Source organism: Tachypleus tridentatus, chromosome 6, assembly GCF_004210375.1.
Source record: "Tachypleus tridentatus isolate NWPU-2018 chromosome 6, ASM421037v1, whole genome shotgun sequence".
In the NCBI taxonomy this organism is placed as follows: Eukaryota; Metazoa; Arthropoda; class Merostomata; order Xiphosura; family Limulidae; genus Tachypleus; species Tachypleus tridentatus.
In genome coordinates, this window is record NC_134830.1 from 159,792,201 (window position 1) to 159,813,997 (window position 21,797).

General features: G+C 35.4%; 1 protein-coding gene across 4 annotated transcripts; it reads right to left on the reverse strand.

Annotated features, from left to right (window-relative positions):
* On the reverse strand, positions 1-20,640 carry LOC143254275 (type-1 angiotensin II receptor-associated protein-like). Of its 4 annotated transcripts, none has more exons than XM_076509173.1 (8): positions 20,599-20,640; positions 19,624-19,749; positions 18,419-18,453; positions 9,879-9,990; positions 9,241-9,313; positions 6,433-6,466; positions 4,350-4,462; positions 1-599 (listed from the first exon to the last, which is right to left on the reverse strand). In XM_076509173.1, exons 2-8 carry the CDS (start codon positions 19,648-19,650, stop codon positions 469-471), a joined length of 525 nt encoding a protein of 174 aa, XP_076365288.1. In that variant the 5' UTR covers positions 19,651-19,749; positions 20,599-20,640; the 3' UTR covers positions 1-468. The 4 variants fall into 4 exon arrangements, with proteins under 4 accessions (XP_076365288.1, XP_076365289.1, XP_076365290.1 ...); XM_076509174.1 differs by having other exon boundaries at positions 20,448-20,625; XM_076509175.1 differs by lacking the exon at positions 20,599-20,640 and adding an exon at positions 20,328-20,557.
* Between the last annotated feature and the right edge of the window lie 1,157 nt (positions 20,641-21,797).

The window sequence follows — 21,797 nt, forward strand, 5'->3', positions numbered from 1 at the left end:
TAATATTCAATCAAAAGACCATTTATTGATTTTATTTTACAATATATATATATATTAGGTCTATATCAAATGATGTTTTCTCTAAGAAACCTTCTCGGTCAACACAACATATCCAGATGTTGGAATAAACTTGAAACATGTGAAAACTTACAAGTTTAATTCAAATCTCACACACTTTGAAAAATATTGTCATGTAAACAACAAAAAGACATCTTTGAAGTTAAGTGTTAGATGCAAGAAAACTTTAGTGAAAGTAAAATGACTTTTGAAGACTAACGATCTTTCAAATACAGAATCTTAATGTTTCCTTGTTAATGTTCAACAAGCACTAATCTAGTCACGTTTGAATGTGCAAAAACGTATGATCACAAATGAATTATTTTTAATTATTTCAAAAATAACTGTTGTATATTTGTTCAAATCCCAAGAAATTCAAGGTGATTGTACAGAATATATTTCAAATGAGAATTATGGACTGTGATATGGAGATGGCATGGTATCCGGACTGTTTTCATGGACTGGACTTCCTGTATCAACAGCTGTTTTGGGCACACTTTGTTGACCACTGTAGTCAATATTGTCATAGATTCCTCTAGAGCCTAAGGAAAAAATAATAAAAGATTTTCTGTAATTATATCTAATTAATTTTCCTCAAAACATAATGATATTACAAAATAAAAAAAACAGCTGTATAATAAAAATTAATGTCATAAACAACTGCATGTTCTGTTACCACTTCACATTATGGTAAACCTGCTAAATGTGATATATGTACAACGTTCTTATGATAAACCCATGATGTTGCCCTTAGAAAGTATGTTAAGTTTACATCACAAAAAACAGCTAAATGCAACATAATTGCAGGTGCTAATAATGGTGTACACTACAAGGATAATACTATTAACTACACTCACGTTTGAAACTGTAAGTATCAAGTCAATATTGAAGAATTTAAATTAGAAAAAAAAAAATGACACCACTATGGACCATCTAGTGTTCTTCCATATTATATAAAAACATCTCTACACTAACAGTTAAATTCCTTGCACAGAAAAAAAGCATAGAGTTTGGAATAGGTTCTGTTACCTAAAAATAAAGATATTTGGATGTATGAGATGTTCTGATCCACTAATGATCCATGGAGGATGATACAAACAATATAGTTGATTAGTCAAATTATCCAGCAGCTCAGTCTCTACACTATATTTGAAACAGTAGGACTATTCCTTAAGACTATAAATAACAGCAGCTCAGTCTCTACACTATATTTGAAACAGTCAGACTATTCCTTAAGACTATAAATAACAGCAGCTCAGTCTGTATACTATATTTGAAAGTCAGACTATTCCTTAAGACTATGATTAACAGCTGGTTTCTGCTACAGATGTTATCAGGTGTCTATAGCTAAATTATTACTGGTAAAATGTGATTGCTTACGAAGGATTTCACTGATTATTTTGGGTTTATTGTGATTTCTAGTCTTGAATTAAACTCCAAAACATCAATGAATAATGATGACAAATAACTAAGAATGGTCACATCTCAGTCACTTTGTGGTCACATCTCAGTCACTTTGTATAAATAAATAAATAAATATTTTTTTGATGTGCATACATCTGTGCAGATGTCACTGTTGTTATTTTCTTCATACCTTATTAGTAATACATGTTGTATGCATTTTTTTTAGGGCTGTAATGAAAAATATATTTGACCTTCAATTTGTATAACTTAACAAGGACATCATCATAACTACTAGTTTATATTCAATTTAGAACCTTTTTATTTTACACATAAACCATATAATTGAAATAAAACATTCATATGTAGTTAAAACATATTATATAAAATAGTTCATGGTTTTATATTTAAATTTTGAAAAATGAATATTGTTTCCACATATACACTTGATGCTATACACAAGTTTGTATTGTAAGATTACCATTTAAAATAACTACAACTAACTAAAGCAAAACAAATGTTTAATTAACCATTACTGTTCTGAGCAAACTAATAGTAATAGCCTTGTTAACTTTAACGTGTTATTCTGAAACCAAACACATAATAATTACAATAATATATATACACAGCAACACAAAATTCAATAACACCAGTAGTTTGATTAGAAGATAATTATTGATATTTCACTGTAACAAAGTTAAAAGTTTTATTATGAGTCACAATTTTAAAAACATTGCCGATTAATCAAACGTGTGCTTCGTGGCACGGGAGTAAAGAGTATATTTACAGAATCACTCCTCTTTCAATTTTAAAATTATTAGTGTATGTTTTATTCTGTCGTAACACTTTTAGATTTGTTTCTTAATTCAGTAAATTTTATTTACTGAAACAAAGACACATGAAACACAACTAAACAAAATACTACTAAAAATGAAAAAATCCAACACAATTTCACAAACACTTTATTCCTACCTATGTAAAACCACGTCACACACACCACAAATATACAGCATCCCCAAACCTCATAAACCAGATTGTCCATTATGACCAATAATGTCCACATATGAACCGTTTAATTACAATCTTGGTAAATACATAGTATGGGCATTCTCCAAATATGTAACATCAGCCAGCTCATTCAAAGACTCTTTTAATTTCAAGCCTAATCTCAAGCAACTTAATCATAAAGCCTTAATGGCCAGTTTTGATGTTATATTCCTCTTTACAGAAGTCCCAACTGCTGAAGCCTACAAGATAGCCTCAGAACTCTATATCCGAGTCCCTAACCCATCTATAGACATTCCCAGTAACCAATTAGCAACCCTCATAGAATTCACCACGATGAAAACAAACTTCATGTTCAAAAACCACAACTATATACAAACAAATGGTCAAAACATGGACAACCCAGTATCACCAGTTCTAGCCAATATTTTTATGACACAAGTAGAAACACAAGCAATTAACACAGCATTACATCCACCACTATACTGGTACAGATATGTAGATGACACAGTTGTAGGATTCACATCTACAGAACATACACTTAATTTTTTCAATCACATTAACTCTATACATCCCAACATCAACTTCACATGTGAACAAGAAGAAAGCAATCAAATATCATTTCTTAACCTAAAAATTACAAGAACTGACACACAATTCAAAACAGAAATCCACCGAAAAATCACCCATACTGGACTATACATTCCTTGGGACTCAGCACATGAAACAAAACGAAAACTCAACATACTAAGAAACCAAATAAACACAGCCATAAAACTATGCTCACCAGATAAAATTAATGATGAATTAGACAAAATAAAACAATACTTCATCAACATCAATAAGTTTCCTCCACAAACCGTAGAAAACATTATACGCACACATCTAGACAAAAAGCAAAATCAACTAACAAAAGTAAATATATCTCATGAATTAAAAAATCACGAAACCATATACTGCTGTATACCATATATTCCTGACATCAGCAGAAAAATAACCAACATTTGGCAAAAACTAGTAACAAAATATGACATTCCAGTTAATACCAAATTTATTCAAAAACCAGACACAAAACTGAGGTCTATACTATGTAAAAACTACACTGACAAACACAACACCAACATTATTTATAAAATACAATGTAATAACTGCCACGACTTCTATATTGGAGAAACAAGTAGAAAAATGGAAACCAGATTCAAAGAGCATGAAAAGTCACCTTCACATGTTTTCGAACACTGCAAGCCAAATAAAATCAACATAACCATAGAAAACACCCAAATACTAAATATAGAAACAAACATAAACAAACCCTAAATTAAAGAAGCCTTACTTATACAACAGCTCAAACCCAAAATAAACCAATATAAAGGAACGCCTTTATAACTATATTAAAAATAATATAATAAATAATAATAATAAAATAAATAATATAAAATTATATATTCAAACATCTAAGGACACCCTCTACATTCGGACACTCAGTTACACAACCCCTTTCAAACATGTGGTCAGCTCCCGGTCAGTTACCTCTTCCTTTCTTTGTGAACCTGACGATGACCGAAAAAGGTTGAAACGTTGTTCACTCCTCAATGTAAAAAATTTTCTCAACCCAAACGAGCCATTTTTACATAAATAGTAAATAATTTGATTAGTCATTTTCCTATAGTCCTCTAATTTTGATAATTAAATCTTGTATAGTACAATGTGAATTAGGCCTAACTATTGATCATGTCTTTCCTGGGGTACCCAGACAGGAATTAATGGATAACATTTTTTTTTTTTTTTTACAGAATAGTATTACTTTCAAAAGACAATCCCATATGAATATAATACAAAACTGTAGTTATAGACAACTCAATGCATATCAAAACAAGTTTACTAACCTGAAGGTACCCCTAGAATGTCGAGATCATTATAACGACCTCCCCTTTGCTGGAAGACTCTGAAGAGGATAAACACTGATACTACTCTGAGGATAAGATTCAAAATACACATTCTACAAATACAGTTAAGGAGATTTCCAAATATATAATAAATAAAAAATACTTTATAGTTTGTCACAATTTAGATGTTACAGCTTATAATTTATGATTTCATCTAGTTGTATAGATAAATTACCATTATTTAAAACCATTTTGCTCCATTCAAATGTTAAGAGCTAATCACTTCAAAGCAGTTTATCATCAATCAAGTTTTAATATTTAGTTTTATCTTAAGAAAAAAGAAGGAATAATAAAAACAGTTGTACCTGATTTGAGCTTCAAACTCCTGAATCCTGATCTACCTGCATGAAGATTTCCCGATCAGACTAACTCTCTCCCCTAAAATTTGTTCATAACTTGCAAACATTGGAACTGTTAATTAATAAGTTATAATGCTTCAACTTTGTTATGTAGAATGAAATAAACTGAAAACCTTTAAAAGCAAAGGCAAAGAACAGATCACTTGAGTTTGGATAGTAACAGCCTATTTAGAAGCATTTATAGTGTACACAAATATTTAATTCAAGTCACGGAATCAAATGCACTATTTCTTTGATAACAAAGTGTGTGTGTGTATACACACAGTATTATTGGCTTAATGCTAAGCCTCAGGTTGAAGAGAAAACTGAAATTATTTCATTCAGAAGTTTGAGAAGTTGGAAGATCAATGGTCAGGAACTCTAGGAAGCCAGGGTTTGGGTCATGACTAAGTATCTAGTTTACACTTGCCTGAAACCAAAGTTGTTACAAAAAAAAAAGTTGAAATGTCATGTGGTTTCATGGAAGAGGATTTTATATCCAAACAAAGTTATGTCAATTGATTCTAACTTTCAAGTGGGAGCCATGCACCGACATCATACACATATTCAATTTAGCACGTGACTGTGCACTGGGTTTGCAATTAGATCAGAGAGACGTTAAATATAACACACTAGGTTTGAGACATCGTACATACCAAATCCAATTGATTTAATGTTAGTGTGCTAGCTTTCCATTGACATCAAACAGATATCCAATTATGACATCACTACACTAGCTTTATTTTGCACTGACATTGTATATATATGACCAAGTGAATAACCTGCATACAATCTCAGCTTAACTTGTGTAAAATGGAACCTGTTTAAAGTACAGTGCAATCATAAAATTTTTATTCAAGAAGACAGCATGTGAATTTACAGCTTTGGCAATCTCAGGTAGTTAAACATTACATTTTTGGACAACATGAGACCTAATGGTCCATTTAATAAACTACTAATAAATAATTTATGAAATAATCCTAAATTCAACCCTTACCATTTATGTATTTATCAAGCTTTCTCTTAAACTCACTTAGACTTATTGCCTCCACAACATCCAAAGGCCAACCACCCTGTTAGAAAAATAAAACTGTCTTAGCTGAAGATGACTCCTACTCAACTAATATTTATGCTATGTTTCCTGTTCCTACTATTCTCACTGTTAAATTACAAAAATGATGATATATCATTATCATTTCCCTTTACAATCTTAAATATCTGAGTTAGATCCCTCCCCCAACTTTTTTTTTTCAACAGAATAATTTGAAAGATTTCAACCACTTCCTGTTTGACAACTCCTCTATCCCAGACATCATTCTAGTAATCTATCTCTGAACCCTTTCCAGCAATTCAATGTCTTTTCTAAGGTATGGGACTCAAAATCTAATACAATATTCCAAATAATGATCTAACCCTAGTGACTTATACAATGAAATTATAACCTCTTTAGACTTATATTCAATATTTCTGTAAATACAACCAAAAATTCCATTTGTCCTATCACTAGTAACAACACACTGCTTGGATGGAATTAGAGAGTAATCGAATATTACACCAAAATTACTTTCCTTTACAACACTGTCTCTAAAAATATGAAAACTATAAAACAGTTTAATAGCAAACAGAATCTGTTACTTGTGGTTGTAAAAGATCACAGATAAAAAAAAAAAAAGTAAAAAGGATACCCAGCACTGAATTTGATTCCAAGCAACGTGTAATCTGGTGAGAAAGACAAAATGTAATGCTGTAAACAACAGAACATTTATAAAACAAACAGAATTTAAAACTTGTTTATTTTTGACAGGTATATAGAGTATGGCATTTATGGTGATGTCACTTCACCAGGTTAACATGAATGGAATGATGTATTGTTTGTTGAAAATTAAGGAAAAAGCCATGCAATGGGCTATCTGTGGTCTGCCCACCATGGGTATCGAAACCCAGTTTCTAGCAGACATACTGCTGTACCTCTGACAACAAACACATTTTATGTTTTACATAACAGTGAAAATTGTTAACAACTGCCTTACACATGACAGAACGTTAATGAAAGGTTTTAAATAAATAAAGAGTTGAAACCTTAAAAGTCATTCTGGTAACATCATATAATGAAACTGTTCTAATATCCCTACTGAAAAGTATCTATAATCCTACTTACAGGTAAGGAATTAATTTGGAATATTAGGTTTTGACATAATACAAATATATGTACAGTAGTTGTGGAAAACAACAACCAAACTGTTGTTTAAACAATAAAATTAATATATTTAACATTTAAATTATTAAAAATCCAAGTTCTTGATCAGATTTTGTGAAATTGTATAACAAAATATTACTGTTTAACTTTTTTTTTGTACAAATAATATGTAATATGTTTATAGACCTAAAGTATATCATTATATACAAAGTAGGTAAATTCCCCAAAAAGGAACTTTGTAGAGAAAGACCAATGAACACTAGAAACCACACACCACGAGTAGCACAAAGGCAAAAGCAAGAATATTTTTCATTAATATTCGCAACACGTGTTTCATAACTTATGATAAAAATCATTACTGATGTGTCCATTTTATCCATGGTGATTATAAAAAGATATGGTATTGAGAAGAAGTTAAAATTCTGAAAATAAATTTCAGTTGGGAAGCAGTGAGAAAAAGTTATTTGTTGGCCAAGATTAAAGTATTGGAATACAGAGTAGATATTTGCACTTTAGACTGTAAAAAACAATTTCTGGTTCATAAATACATAATTAAATATAATTTAAAATACTTGGAATTTTCTTAAGATAAAAATAACTAGTGCTTCAATGGAGAAAGCTCATTTAGTCTAGAAATGTTTAAATGAAAAAAATGTTAAATCTGAGATATACAGTATTAAAATAAAAGATAAAACAAGATAATTGCTGCTATTATACACATGTAACCTTGATAAAAATACCTAGGTACTTAATTTTACATGTACCTTCAATCTCACAACACCCTCTTCAAGATACTAACACAATGTTAACCACTAAGTACCTATAAAGCTTAGTCAATTCTGTTGAAATAACAAGGTAAAGAAACAGATCTCAATTATTTATTTTATACAGTAACACTGAATCATACAGAGGGATGCATGTTATATCAAAATGATTTTGAAAATGTTAATCATGTAACAACCATGGCTGATAGAAAAACAAGGATGCAACAGCATGTATCAGAACTACATGTTGACATTATTTTGTAGGTATTCTAATACCACTGAAAACTTATTGCTTTTATGTAGGATATGTTACATCTCTTTCAAGCATAAAGTATTCATAATCTCAGACCCATGGGATGCAAGATTTAGAATTTCCAGGATAGGGTCCATCTAGAAAGATACTTGCAACATACTGTTGCCCTGCTATGGTAAAAAAAAAGTGCAGCAACTTGTAACAGCTGAAAATTTAAAAGCTCAAAGGTCAATGACAAAAGCCATCCACATTTCAGGTAAAGATGTTAAACAATCAACAAGACATCTTTCTGGAAACAAAATGGTCAGGTAAAGATGTGAAACAATCAACAAGACATCTTTCTGGAAACAAAATGGTCAGATAAAGATGTGAAACAATCAACAAGACATCTTTCTGGACACAAAATAGTCAGGTAAAGATGTGAAACAATCAACAAGACATCTTTCTGGACACAAAATGGTCAGGTAAAGATGTGAAACAATCAACAAGACATCTTTCTGGAAACAAAATGGTCAGGTAAAGATGTGAAACAATCAACAAGACATCTTTCTGGACACAAAATGGTCAGGTGAAGATGTGAAACAATCAACAAGACATCTTTCTGGACACAAAATGGTCAGGTAAAGATGTGAAACAATCAACAAGACATCTTTCTGGAAACAAAATGGTCAGGTAAAGATGTGAAACAATCAACAAGACATCTTTCTGGACACAAAATGGTCAGGTGAAGATGTGAAACAATCAACAAGACATCTTTCTGGACACAAAATGGTCAGGTAAAGATGTGAAACAATCAACAAGACATCTTTCTGGACACAAAATGGTCAGGTAAAGATGTGAAACAATCAACAAGACATCTTTCTGGAAACAAAATGGCACGAGTTCAATCACATATCATATACTTCAAGCAGCTGGAGCATGAAAGTGGTACTTATGCTATTCCATAACACATTTGTCAAGTCATAAGACACAGCAACTACGGAATGCTGTGCTACTAAACTACAGAAACAGTCAATCTCATGAAGGGATGAATATTGTGACTGAGACACACATGGCAGCCTTCTTGAAACGGGAACCCAGCTCTGAGATTCATCAGGCAGAGCAAGACCATATGTGGCAATATGAACTGTAACCAGGTTGCAATGATTCAAAACCATTTTGATACAGTATGAACCTCTCTGCTAAGTTCTGAAGAAAGACAGAAATTAACCTCCGTATTTCCATTAAAATAATGTTGTAATCACAAATATACAAATGGATAAACATAGTTTGCACCTACTATGTGTGTTTTTATAATATAATGAAATGGTGGCGACATCTAGTAGAATAGAAATTGCATCTATCACTAAGGCCTGAAATAGAGGAAGATAACAGATTATAATAAACTTAAAATTCAAATAAGCGAATGGCATGAAAACTATATTTTGGAGAATGACAGAATAGATACAAAAATATTACATAGTTAAAATTTTGTACCTAACAAGAAGGAAAAAGGTTGTAACTTAAAATCAAACACCAAAATACCAGCATCATTAGTTAGCACAAACTATTTTTGTTTGTTCAATCTAACATACAAAAGAAAGAGGGAAAGTCTTGTTTGTTTCACTAGTTTTTGGATGATTTAGAGTTTCCCAGAAATTAATTTTCAATTTTGTTCATCCGTTGAGGGAAACTGACCATTTCTAGCATCGACAAAGTGTGTGTTTGTAAAACTTAACTGTTCAGATCATAACGTTAGGAATTCTTTATTGGTAAATTAAATACTTTTGACACTATCACATATATGTGTATTTAACATTTAAATCTAGCAATAATTGTTTATTTTACCACAGTATAAAAATAGATTTGAAAGCTAAAGTTTGTAATCTAAAGGTTCTTAACTATATTAAAACCAAGGTAATTGATACAAGAACTTACCATAAAGACTGGTTCATCAGAATCTTTCCATTGAAGACTCCATAACAAACATCCCACAAAAATTAAGTTATAGTATAGGTATGAATAGGGAAGCCAAGGACTTTGAAGAGCCCTTAATGTAAATATAAACAGAATACTCATTACATAAAATATTTCTTCAGATTATCTTAATTCTGTGTCTACATGCAGAATTATCTAATATTTTCCATTAAATTTTAACTCAGTTATATCTGGTTTAATTACTTATTTACATTTACGATTCATGGAAAGAAATGGTTAAACTGCTCTATTCAATCCATTGTGAACTTTTTCCATAGACAACATCATAAGCTATTGTTTAAAAACATTTTACACAACTAGAACAAGAAACTCCTAGTACTTACTAGAACATACCAATAAATATAGTTTAAACAACATTTGCAGAAGATATTCAAGTAAGATTTTGTGCCTGATGTTAAGAATTTTATCAGGAAAACATGTAGATGCTTGTAATGTGAAAGATACAATAGACTTCTTAAGTATCACACTATACTTAACTGAACCATAAAGTCCTCAATGATACAGCAGTACCCTTTACTTTGTTTTTCAGAGCTAACAGGGTATATATTTGTACAATTTCCTTAGTTAATGGTTCATAGCTCCCATTGATGTTAAACATAAACAAGTTTTATATAAAAACAAATACAGTTAAAACTGCATACCTGCAATTCTGTTAATATGCATTTGAAAAGATGTAACATATTTCACACAATGTTTTCACTTTTATCATTACTTAACTAAGCAACCCAACCCAATTTTTTTAAAAGATTTTGTTTCTCTATAATTAAGCACATAAAGCACACAAAAGGTTATCTGTGGAGGATGATATTTTGATATTTTATTTACCTATCCTCATATTTTACCAAAAAACTCACACAATTGACATATTTTATTTCAGTGATCTAAGTTGTTCCATTTTAATAATTTTTTAGATTTCTCATAATATGTTACACTACAAATTTTTTTTTCCACTTTGTGTATTACTATACAACACGTGTTATATTTTCAGACATTTGTTTAGAGGTTTTGTGCATCAGAAATACCTTTAAATGTCCTTTTTAATACTGTTATTGTTTCACCTGGTGGTCAGTTAATGTACACTACACCGGGTCATACGTAAGCCACTGGTTTTAAATAGCAGAACATAAAAAGCGACTGTCCTTCGCATTAATTTGGTAACCTAATTCCTTCAGCTGTATACAAACGTATGCCAATATAACCCATCATACCTTCCCGTAAGTGGTCATCCTTTCGTGCCATGTCATTCTTCTCCTCAGTGAATCAATTCTGGATACACCACTAGCTTAAAGAGTCAAATGTGCTCTTAAATAATAAGATCCATAAAATTTTATTTAATGAAAAGTTACAAAGTAATTGTGTATCATGAAATAAAAACTTAGCTGAATTACAGATACTTATTTTAAAATCAGTGTGTAACATACTCACCACAGTGACAGGGTAAAGTGGATAAAGAAGACACCCAACATACCACAGTAACAGGATAAAGTGGATAAAGAACACACCCAACATACTCGCCACAGTGACAGGATAAACTGGTTAAAGAAGACACCCAACATACTTACCACAGTGACAGGATAAAGTGGATAAAGAAGACACCCAACATACTCACCACAGTGACAGGATAAAGTGGTTAAAGAAGACACCCAACATACTCACCACAGTGACAGGATAAAGTGGTTAAAGAAGACACCCAACATACTCACCACAGTAACAGGATAAAGTGGATAAAGAAGACACCCAACATACTCGCCACAGTGACAGGATAAAGTGGTTAAAGATTGATTGATTGATTTAGTGTTTTATGGCACAAAGCAGCGAGGCTATCTGCGCCAGACATTCGGTAAAAATGTAAAAAAATAAATAAATAAATAAATAAATGTAGTAATAGACATAAATGGAACTGAAGGTAAAACAAAAAAGTATAAAACCAATGTTGACACCTAGTCTACAATGTTAAGATAAAAGGTAGAGTATAAGAAGTTGTAAGGTATTTACTCTAGCAAAAAGGTAATGATCATAACCCGCCAGGAAGATTAACAGGTAAGTTCAAGAACCACCGTCAATCACCTGAAGTTGGCCTTTCCAGTCCTGGTTCTGGGTTATGTGTCATAGCAGCTATTATCAAAATGTAAAAGAAAGTAAAAGTTTTAAAAGACACTCCGCATAAAATCGTAATAATGAGTAGCCAAATGTCCAGTAAAAGGATAAAGTCAAGTAAATGGAGTAAAATTTGTAGAAGTAATTGAAGATAGAAGCAAAACGGCAATTAAGACAGAAAATGGCGTAAAAACCAATGTTGACATCCAGTCAACAAGGTTGTAAAGAACTACCTGTAGCAGAATGGTAATGATCGTAACCCGCCAGGAAGACTAACAGGTAAGTATAAAACCACCGCCAGTCACCTGAAGTTGGTCTTTCCAGTCCTGGTTCCGGGTTATGAGTCAATATGGCCAGTACTAAAAGTTAATTAGTAAAAGTGTGAAATGATATGCAGTAAAGTATAATAACAACTCGCCAGGATGACTAACGAGTAGTTCAAACGGATAGTTCAAACAGGAGTGTTAGTCACCTGAAGTTGGCCTTCCAGTCCTGGTGTCGAAGTTATTTAATGTTCTGGCTATTGTCCAATGTCAAATTGAATGAGAGAGATTAAAACTGTAAAAAAAGGAACCACAATTAAAAAGGTGTAATGAATAAACATGCAACACTTAAATGAGATTAAAAAGGTTAATGGCCATTAAAAAATTAAAAACATTATCAAGGTGGACAGAGTCACCATCACCAATAACTCTGTCCAATGTTACAGATTGACCCTGGGAAAAAATATGTTTAAAATATTGCCGTCGTTGAGAATTGTAACGATGGCAAGAAAGTAAAACGTGGCTGATAGTGATTTGAGTGTTACACAAATTACACATTGGTGCATCAGTTCCAGATAAAAGAAAATGATGAGTTAAAAAACTGTGACCAATGCGTAGCCTAGTGAGAACAACTTCCTCCTTCCGAACTTTACGGAAGCTAGATGGCCAAAGTCCAATTTTGGGTTTGATTTGAAAAGTTTGTTGTCACGTTGCTCACTCCAAGTGGACTGCCAGCTGGCACGGAGCCGACCCTTGAAGATAACACCATAGTCCATGTAACGGAATAGGCATAGGAGTGATGGTGCTGAAGCAGACATATTTAGCTGCCATGTCTGCAAGCTCGTTCCATGAATACCAACATGGCCTGGTATCCAGAAAACTGGATTGAAGTAGCTGCTAATGAGAAACGGGCCAGTCGGTTCTGAATATCAGCGAGAATAGGATGTGAGCCAACGTGTAGCGATTCCAAGGCAAGTATAGAACTAAGCGAATCAGTATAAATAGTGCAGTTGGAGTACTGCTCAGCTGCAATATGATCCAGGGCAAGAGATATGGCATACAGTTCAGCAGTGAACACAGAAGCTGTAGAAGGGATTCTGCATGCAACTACTGATCCATAGCAAACCATAGCAGAGCCCACTGAATTACCTGATTTGGAACCATCTGTATAAATAGGAACTGAATGATTGTTTGAAAGATATTCATTGAATAAAAGACGGTACTTCCAATCTGGAGTATCTGCCTTTTTTAGGTGACTGAAAGAAAGGTCACATTTGGGGCTGTAATAAGCCATGGTGGGATGGGCCGACCTGTGGAACATGCAATGTTATCCAAGGACAGACCCAATTCATCCAATTGCTTCCGGATGCGAAGGCCAAACGGAGCAATGACAGATCGTCTGTTCTGAAAAAGTACTGCCCACCGAGGAAGGAAAACACATTTCCAGGTGGGATGCTTTGGTAAGGAATGAAGTTTCAAGTATATTGTAAAGATAGTTGCAAACGGCGAAGGTGTAGAGAAGGTTCATGAGATTCAATGTATATACTTTGAACTGGAGAGGTAGGAAAGCCCCAGTGCAGAGTCAAGTCCTTGGTGATGAACGGGTCCAGCATCTTTAAGGCTGAGGGTCTGGCAGAGCCATAGACCATTGATCCATAATCGAGTTTCGATCTAATAAGAGCACGATATACCTTTAACATTGAACAGCGATCTGCCCCAACTGGTAGAAGAGAGAACACGGAGGATGTTCAGTGCTCTTGTGCATTTGACCGAAGCTGCTTTAAGTGTGGTATAAAGGTCAGTTTACGATCAAAGATAAGCCCCAAGAACTTGGTCTCGGGACAACTGGCAGCAAAACTCCACCGATATGAAGTTCAGGATCAGGGTGAATACCCGTCGACGGCAAAAGTGCATGCACACAGTTTTGAGAGAGAGAAATTAAAGCCATTCGCCATAGTCCACTTCCATTACACAATTGAGGGCGGTTTGTAGTTGCCGCTCAATATATCTCATGTTTGACGACTGACATGAGATGTGAAAGTCATCGACATACAGCCCATTCGCAACAGTGAGAGGGAGTTGTTCAGTGATGGCATTTATCTTTATACTGAAGAGTGTAACATTCAATACACATCCTTGAGGGACTCCAAGTTCCTGTACAAAAGAACGGAAAGTGTCGAACCCACACGAACCTGGAATCTCCTGTCCATTAAAAAATTTTTAATAAACATGGGTAGATGGCCACGTAACCCATATGTATGGAGGTCTCGCAAAACGCCATACCTCCATGTTGTGTCGTAAGCCTTCTCTATGTCAAAGAATATTGATACAAGATGTTGGCGGTTGAGAAAGGCTTCTCTGATAGATGTTTCAAGGCGAATTAGGTGGTCTGTGGTGGAGTGTTGTCGACGGAACCCACACTGGGTGGGCGAGAGGAGGTTGTTTGATTCAAGGAACCAAACAAGACGAGCATTAACCATCCTTTCTAATGTCTTACAGAGACAGCTTGTCAAAGCAATTGGACGGTAGTTTGAAGGAATCTTGGGATCTTTCCCTGGCTTAGAGAAAGGTAAAATAATAGCCTGGCCAAGCATCAGGAAAAACATTCTTCTGCCAGATCGGTTGAAAACAATCAGAAGGACATTAAGAGAAGCAGGAGATAAATGGTGCAGCATGTCATAATGAATATCATCAGGTCCAACAGGCGTACTGGCAGACCGATGAAGGGCCATTTTAGTTCCACCAGGGTAAAAGGACGATTATAGTCAAAGAAACAGTTAGTTCGAAAGGAAAGAGGTGATCGCTCCGCCCAGTCTTGATGGCCAGGAAGGTGGAGGAACAAGCAGAAGTGCTAGATACCCGCAAAAGCTTTCACCTAGAGTGTTAGCGATGTTCAACATCAGTCACCTCCTGACCATCAGAGAGTAAGATCGAGAGGGGATAGAATTGTAGTGTCCATTAACCTTTCAATCCTGTCCCATATGATCTTGGAACTGGTGGTAGAAGATATACTGGTTGTGAACTTAATCCAAGATTCCTTCTGGCTGTGACGTCTTACCCACCTAGCATGTGCACGGGCCGTTGGAAAGCAACCGGTTTGAAAGTGTGGGATATCTATGAAAAGTATCCCAGGCCCGCTTTTGAGCCTTCCGTGCTAAGTGGCAAGCAGGATTCCACCACGGACGAGGATATCGTGGAAAACGTGTCGAGGTTTTAGGAATACACTGAGCAGCTGCATGTGTAATACAGTCAGTTACCGCTGCTACACAGTAGTCTATTGATGGCTGATTTCTGATGGCAGGATCAAGTTCTGCGAGAGCAGTGAAAGTGGACCAGTCTGCCTGATCCAGCTTCCACCGGGCACGCTGGTAGGGTGGCATCGACCACGCCAGTCTCTCTTATAAGGATTGGAAAATGATCACTGCCTAGTGGATTACTGTCAACCCTCCATGAAAAATGGGAAAATAATGAAGGGGAGCAAACTGAGAGATCAATAGCGGTAAAGGACTGACTAGGTGCATGAAAGTAAGTGGAAGAACCAGTATTGAAAAGAGAAAGATTGTGATCAGAGAGCATCCGCTCTACAGATCGGCCCTCCCATCAATAATAGCACTTCCCCAGAGGGGATGATGTCCATTAAAATCCCCTAGGATTAGAAACGGAGATGGCAATTGTTCAACGAGAGCATCCAGATCTGATTGATCATAAGTCTTTCCAGGGGACAGGTACAGAGAACAAACAGTGATGGTATGACCCAAGGAAATACGAATGGCTACAGCCTCCAAGGGTGTGTTGAGTGACAAAGACAGGGTGGGCACGTGTTGATCAACCAACAGTGCCACCCTCCATGTACTCGACCATCACACAACCTGTCATTTCTGTACAGAGAAAACTGCCGAATGGAGACAGTATCAGCAGTTTTGAGAAGTGTTTCTTGTAAAGAAAGACAAACAGGATGGTAGGAAGCAATCAGCGTTTTGATATCATCCAGATTAGAACGTAAACCTCGACAGTTCCATTGTATCAAGGTGGCCATTTTTAAGAACGGGTAGGTGAAGTGGCTGGAGAACCCTTCGGTTTACGACCACGTCTTTTTTCTTTACTGTCTTTAGTTGGAGGAGGTCTATCAACCTCCATGGATCCTGCTCTGTGTCGGGTGGGCAGGTTTTTGTTATTGGAAGGGGAATCTAGTGACTGAGGGCCGAACGAATAATTGTGTTGTCTCTTGTGGTGGGAGAAAAGATGTATCAGAAGAAATGCCTGTATTTGAAACTGAAGGATCTTGAGGTGTGTTGGAAGGTATGGGAGGGACAGAGATAGGTGTGGTAGTTGATTCATCAACCTTTTAACCACGGAGGTCAAAAGGCTTTTCATTTGTTTTGAAAACGATTCTTTTGGAGGCACAGAGATCTGTCTGCACTCCCACTGTAGTTGTGGAATGAAGTGCAGCAGCATATGTCCGAGATGGAGTTGTGGACAGCAATTTCCGAGCCTCAGGATAACTAATGTTGTGTCGTTTTCAAACGCTGCACCTCTTTTCCTCCAACCATTTTGGGCAAGAATGAAAGTATGAGGGTGAGAACCATTGCAGTTTACGCAATGTGGGTTCATGTCACAGTCATAGGCATCGTGGTCCTTGCCTCCACAACGAGCACATGTCAGGGAACCACGACAAGATGTCTTTGAGTGGCGAATCTCTGACATTGGAAACATCAAGAGGGTTTGGTATGTATGGCGAACCCTGCAATGAGATAACCTGCCTTGATAGTGGCAGGTGCACGTGGTGAAGTAAATGTTAAAACGAGGGTATTTGTTGGCAGTGTAATTCCATCTTTGCGAGTGGAGATGCTCACTGCAGAAACTCCTTGAGTGGAGAGACCAGCGAGAATCTCTGACTCGGGAACGTTCTTCAAATCCTTTCAACAATAACTCCTCGTGAAGAATTCAAGGCAGCATGGGGTGTAACCTCAATAGGTATATCCCCAATTGCCTTTGATTTCAACAGGAGTTCACTGTGTTGGGATGTGGATGTTTCAACTAATATGTCACCAGATCAAGTTTCTTTACTGATTTTGGAGAGCCAGCAAGTCCCTCTAGTCCCTTTTGAATAAAAAAAAGGGGACATTTGCCCTAAAGGTTTTTCGAAAGAGAATGTAATATAAGAAAATGAGGTACATGTGTTACTGATGTTGAAGATTGCTGTTCTGAGTATTCAAGACGTGGTCGCTACCCATTGACTGTTTTTTACAATTTTATTTAAATTTTTTTGAGGATCCATAGGAAAAGGAAAAAAAGTTCGGTACCCACTGACCCCACCCACCATGGAGCCCTACAAGGGGACGCACTACAAAGTCACGCAAGGACAATGCAGCAACGCCAGGGTTTCGTGAGCACTATACCCAAACACCAGCATCAGGCACAATGTCCACAACACCCGTTGAGAACTTCCAACACTGGTACTTGGTTGACTCTAGCCCAAGTGGACCAGCCGATTGACCCAAGGGGGGCCACCCAAAGGCCGCCCGTCTACAGGAATTCGAGGCCAAAGTGGTGTGTTAGGGTTGGACCCCTCAACCACCAGGATCTTCTCCTCCCCTTCACGGGTCGCCACGCACGGCAAACACGTGGGTGGATGTTTAGATCCCAGAGAAGGTAACCAGATAGAACAGAACCTTCCCTGGGAGGTCCCCTCACCACGTACAGGAATCCACACCGAGGGGGGTTAAAGAAGACACCCAACATACTTACCACAGTGACAGGATAAAGTGGATAAAGAAGACACCCAACATACTCACCACAGTGACAGGATAAAGTGGTTAAAGAAGACACCCAACATACTCACCACAGTGACAGGATAAAGTGGTTAAAGAAGACACCCAACATACTCACCACAGTAACAGGATAAAGTGGATAAAGAAGACACCCAACATACTCGCCACAGTGACAGGATAAAGTGGTTAAAGAAGACACCCAACATACTCATCACAGTGACAGGGTAAAGTGGATAAAGAAGACACCCAACATACCACAGTAACAGGATAAAGTGGATAAAGAAGACACCCAACATACTCACCACAGTGACAGGATAAAGTGGTTAAAGAAGACACCCAACATACTCACCACAGTGACAGGATAAAGTGGATAAAGAAGACACCCTATTCAGAAAAAGAAAGTACATATTAAATAACATGAATGATTAAAACAATCTTATTTCCTAAACACTTTCAGAAAACTTCAACTGGCTATTTCTAATAAAAAAAATGTTTCATTAAAAAATTAGCACATCCAGTCACTTGTAGTAAACCTTTGTGATAAAAGCAACTAACCATTATCAGATACTTTCCTACTACCTAGCTTGCTTAAGTGGAAACCATCTCTAACATACAGTTCACCTTTATCCTGAAACCTTTCTCACAGGTTCAACATCAGAGTCCATCTGTTGCTCCAAGCATATCCCTAACAATCTTTCATTTCATTCAAAACTTGGAACCAACAAAATAATTAATTTCCACATTTAGCACAATGGAACTCTCCCAAAACAGCACACATCTATTTCTATACCCTCACTTCTAAAGCAGCTCTTCAGAAATTTTACACAGCTCTTTTCAATTTACTTTTTCCAGCAATATTCGCTCCTACATTCACTATAGAAACCAAAAATTCATAGGTTTCAGCAACCACACTGTCAAAAGCACTAAGCGTCCTCTATTTTAGCACCAGACCTGGTGTCAACTTGTGATCTGAGGGTTGAGTTTGAAACCCTAACCATCAAAGATGCTCATTTTATATAGTTACTGACTGGGTGAGCCACCTTGGTGTAAAACTTCTTAGTTTATATAATTACTGGTCTACAAAGGTAAAACACAAACTTCAGCCTCTAGCAAACAAACTCTAGTTCTAGCATTTCTGGGCTTTCCACTAAAACCATTTGAATACATTGGTTGTCACTGTAAGCACTGATTGGCAAAAGGCTCAAATATACTAAAGACTAGTATACCTGAGTGCCAACTGAATTAGCCTCTATAGCCCTAGCATTTTTTACTAATGTACATTCTTGGAAACACAGTAGCTATTACCCTGTGTTTAAGGATGTCATACATTTCTGAAGATTTACAGAGTTTACCAAAACTGTTAATTGTTATATTTTCTATGTTTATTACTATGTAATATACTGAGGTAAGTTAACATCCAGATACAATGTATTTACAATCAACAATTAAACTATTAATTAGTACAACAACAACAAGAACTATTAATCTGAAGTTTTATATATATATATATTTGATTTAATATTTCAAAGTTTAAAGTACTGATTTCAAACTTACCTTCAGTGAAGCATTTGGAATATTCATTTTGCAGATGTCAATTAATACAAGACCGTTTAACAAACAGGACTAGAAGTCCAATAAAACATCCAAATGTAACTTAAAGACTTCAATGAGGCACAAATGCTAAAGAAAAAAATTTAAAATAGGATGTTGGAACACTGTATAAATAATTGTAGTTATAGTGATTATTTACTAGAACTAATATTACTTGTATTAGTAGTAGGCCTACTTGTAAATTATAATACCAGTATTATACTATCAACCTAGCACTAATGTAATAACATCTCAGATCAGTTAGCTCCACACACAGTTAACTGAATTGCTTAAAGAATCATTTGAAACTTTCCAATTTCCACATTCACTGGCTATACATGAATATACCCTCTCAAACCATTCACAAATTACATAACGTAATAGTAAACATTTTTATATTAATTATATATAATTAAAAACAAAATATTTATTTCCTCACTTCTTACTACAAGTATACTTAGAATCACTTGATACGGTTTATGGTTTAAGTTTTTAATTTAAAATTACAAAAGCTATCTGTATTGTCTTTAAGTATCAGTACTGCTAACGGACAGTATTCGTAGAACATATAAAATAGTTAATAGTGCAAAAATCACAATCTCTTAACTTTTTTAAGTTCTACTTCTAACATTGACACTGAATAAACTGGGCACAAGACGTGATTTTACCTTATTCAGTACGGTCTACCAAAGTAACAACCAATTTTAAACCAAAGTGCAAGTTACAACAGTACAATTCAAACTTAAAAAAAGACAACAATATACTCTTTCACTGTTTCAAGTGCTTGCCTTTATCGATACAGCAGTTACTTCGAAAGTTTAACTGAGTGAAAAATTGAAAGATTCAGTTGAACTAGATATTTTATATTTTCATGTTTAAAGTTCAGAAAAAAGAAGAGTTAATTTAATACTTTACTATTCAATTCAATAAATTACTTACAGACTACACTTTCAACTCACACTGTCTACTTACTGTTTATAGCTAATAGAGGGCGTTAAGAAAATAAACCCAAAACCATAAAGCTCTATTAATAATTACCGTTTAGAGCCCTAAGTTTGATGAAAACGTGAAATGTTATATTTAAGACACAAATAATGAACAGTTAAAGGGATACGATTGAGGTGTTAAAAACTTTAAAGGGAATTGATAGTGTAAGTACATCGTCTTTTATCATACTTAACAATGAGCATAGTAAGTTTAGGGAAACAAGTATTTTACATTTTTAGCATGGATGTTGACGTTTGGAATGAGTTAAAATATTGTCTGTGGACAACAAAGAATCTATTAGTCCATCTCAGCTCTACACCAAACAATAAAACAATTATTAAAGTCACCCTTTATGATTCGTATATATACCAAGCTTTCTTTCAAACTCGCGCAAATTTACTGCTCCCACAACATCTGAAGGCCAATCTCAGTATATCAGTAGTCCCCAAAATGTGCACCGCGGCAAATTCACAGGGCCACCGCGGGATATTTCAAATTTTCGAGGGAAACCCAGCGATATCGGCATCTATCGGACACTGCGCGTACTACTAGCTTAAGGTAAGTTCACAGTTTTAACAATAGATTGCGCTACATTCTTTTCGATGACGTCCTCAATGTTTGATATAACTTTGTTTTCTTGCACTTTCGGCTACGCCAGTAACGTCTCGAACTTTTCGGCCCGACATGGCCAAGTGTGTTAAGGTGTTCGACTCGTAATTCGAGGGTCGCGGGTTCGAATCCCGGGTGCACCAAACATGCTCACGCTTTCAGCCGTGGGGGCGTTATAACGTGCCGGTCAATCCCACTATTCGTTGGTAAAAGAGTAACCCAAGAGTTGGCGGTGGGTGGTGATGACTAGCTGCCTTCCCTCTAGTCTCACACTTCTAAATTAGGAATGGCTAGCGCAGATAGTCCTCGAGTAGCTTTGCGCGAAATTCAAAACAAACCAAACAAACAATCTCGAACTTTTTTCGTTTCTTAGATTTTATATATTGTCGACTCTACGGGTTCGTCAGTAATTGAAATAAATGAAGGGTGTGTAATCAAGTATCCGCGAGATTTACCGAAGTTCAGAGAATTATTTTGTTGATTTTTAGTTCTTGTGCATAAAAATGGAAAGATTATTGAACATTAATAAGAAGTGTGGGAAT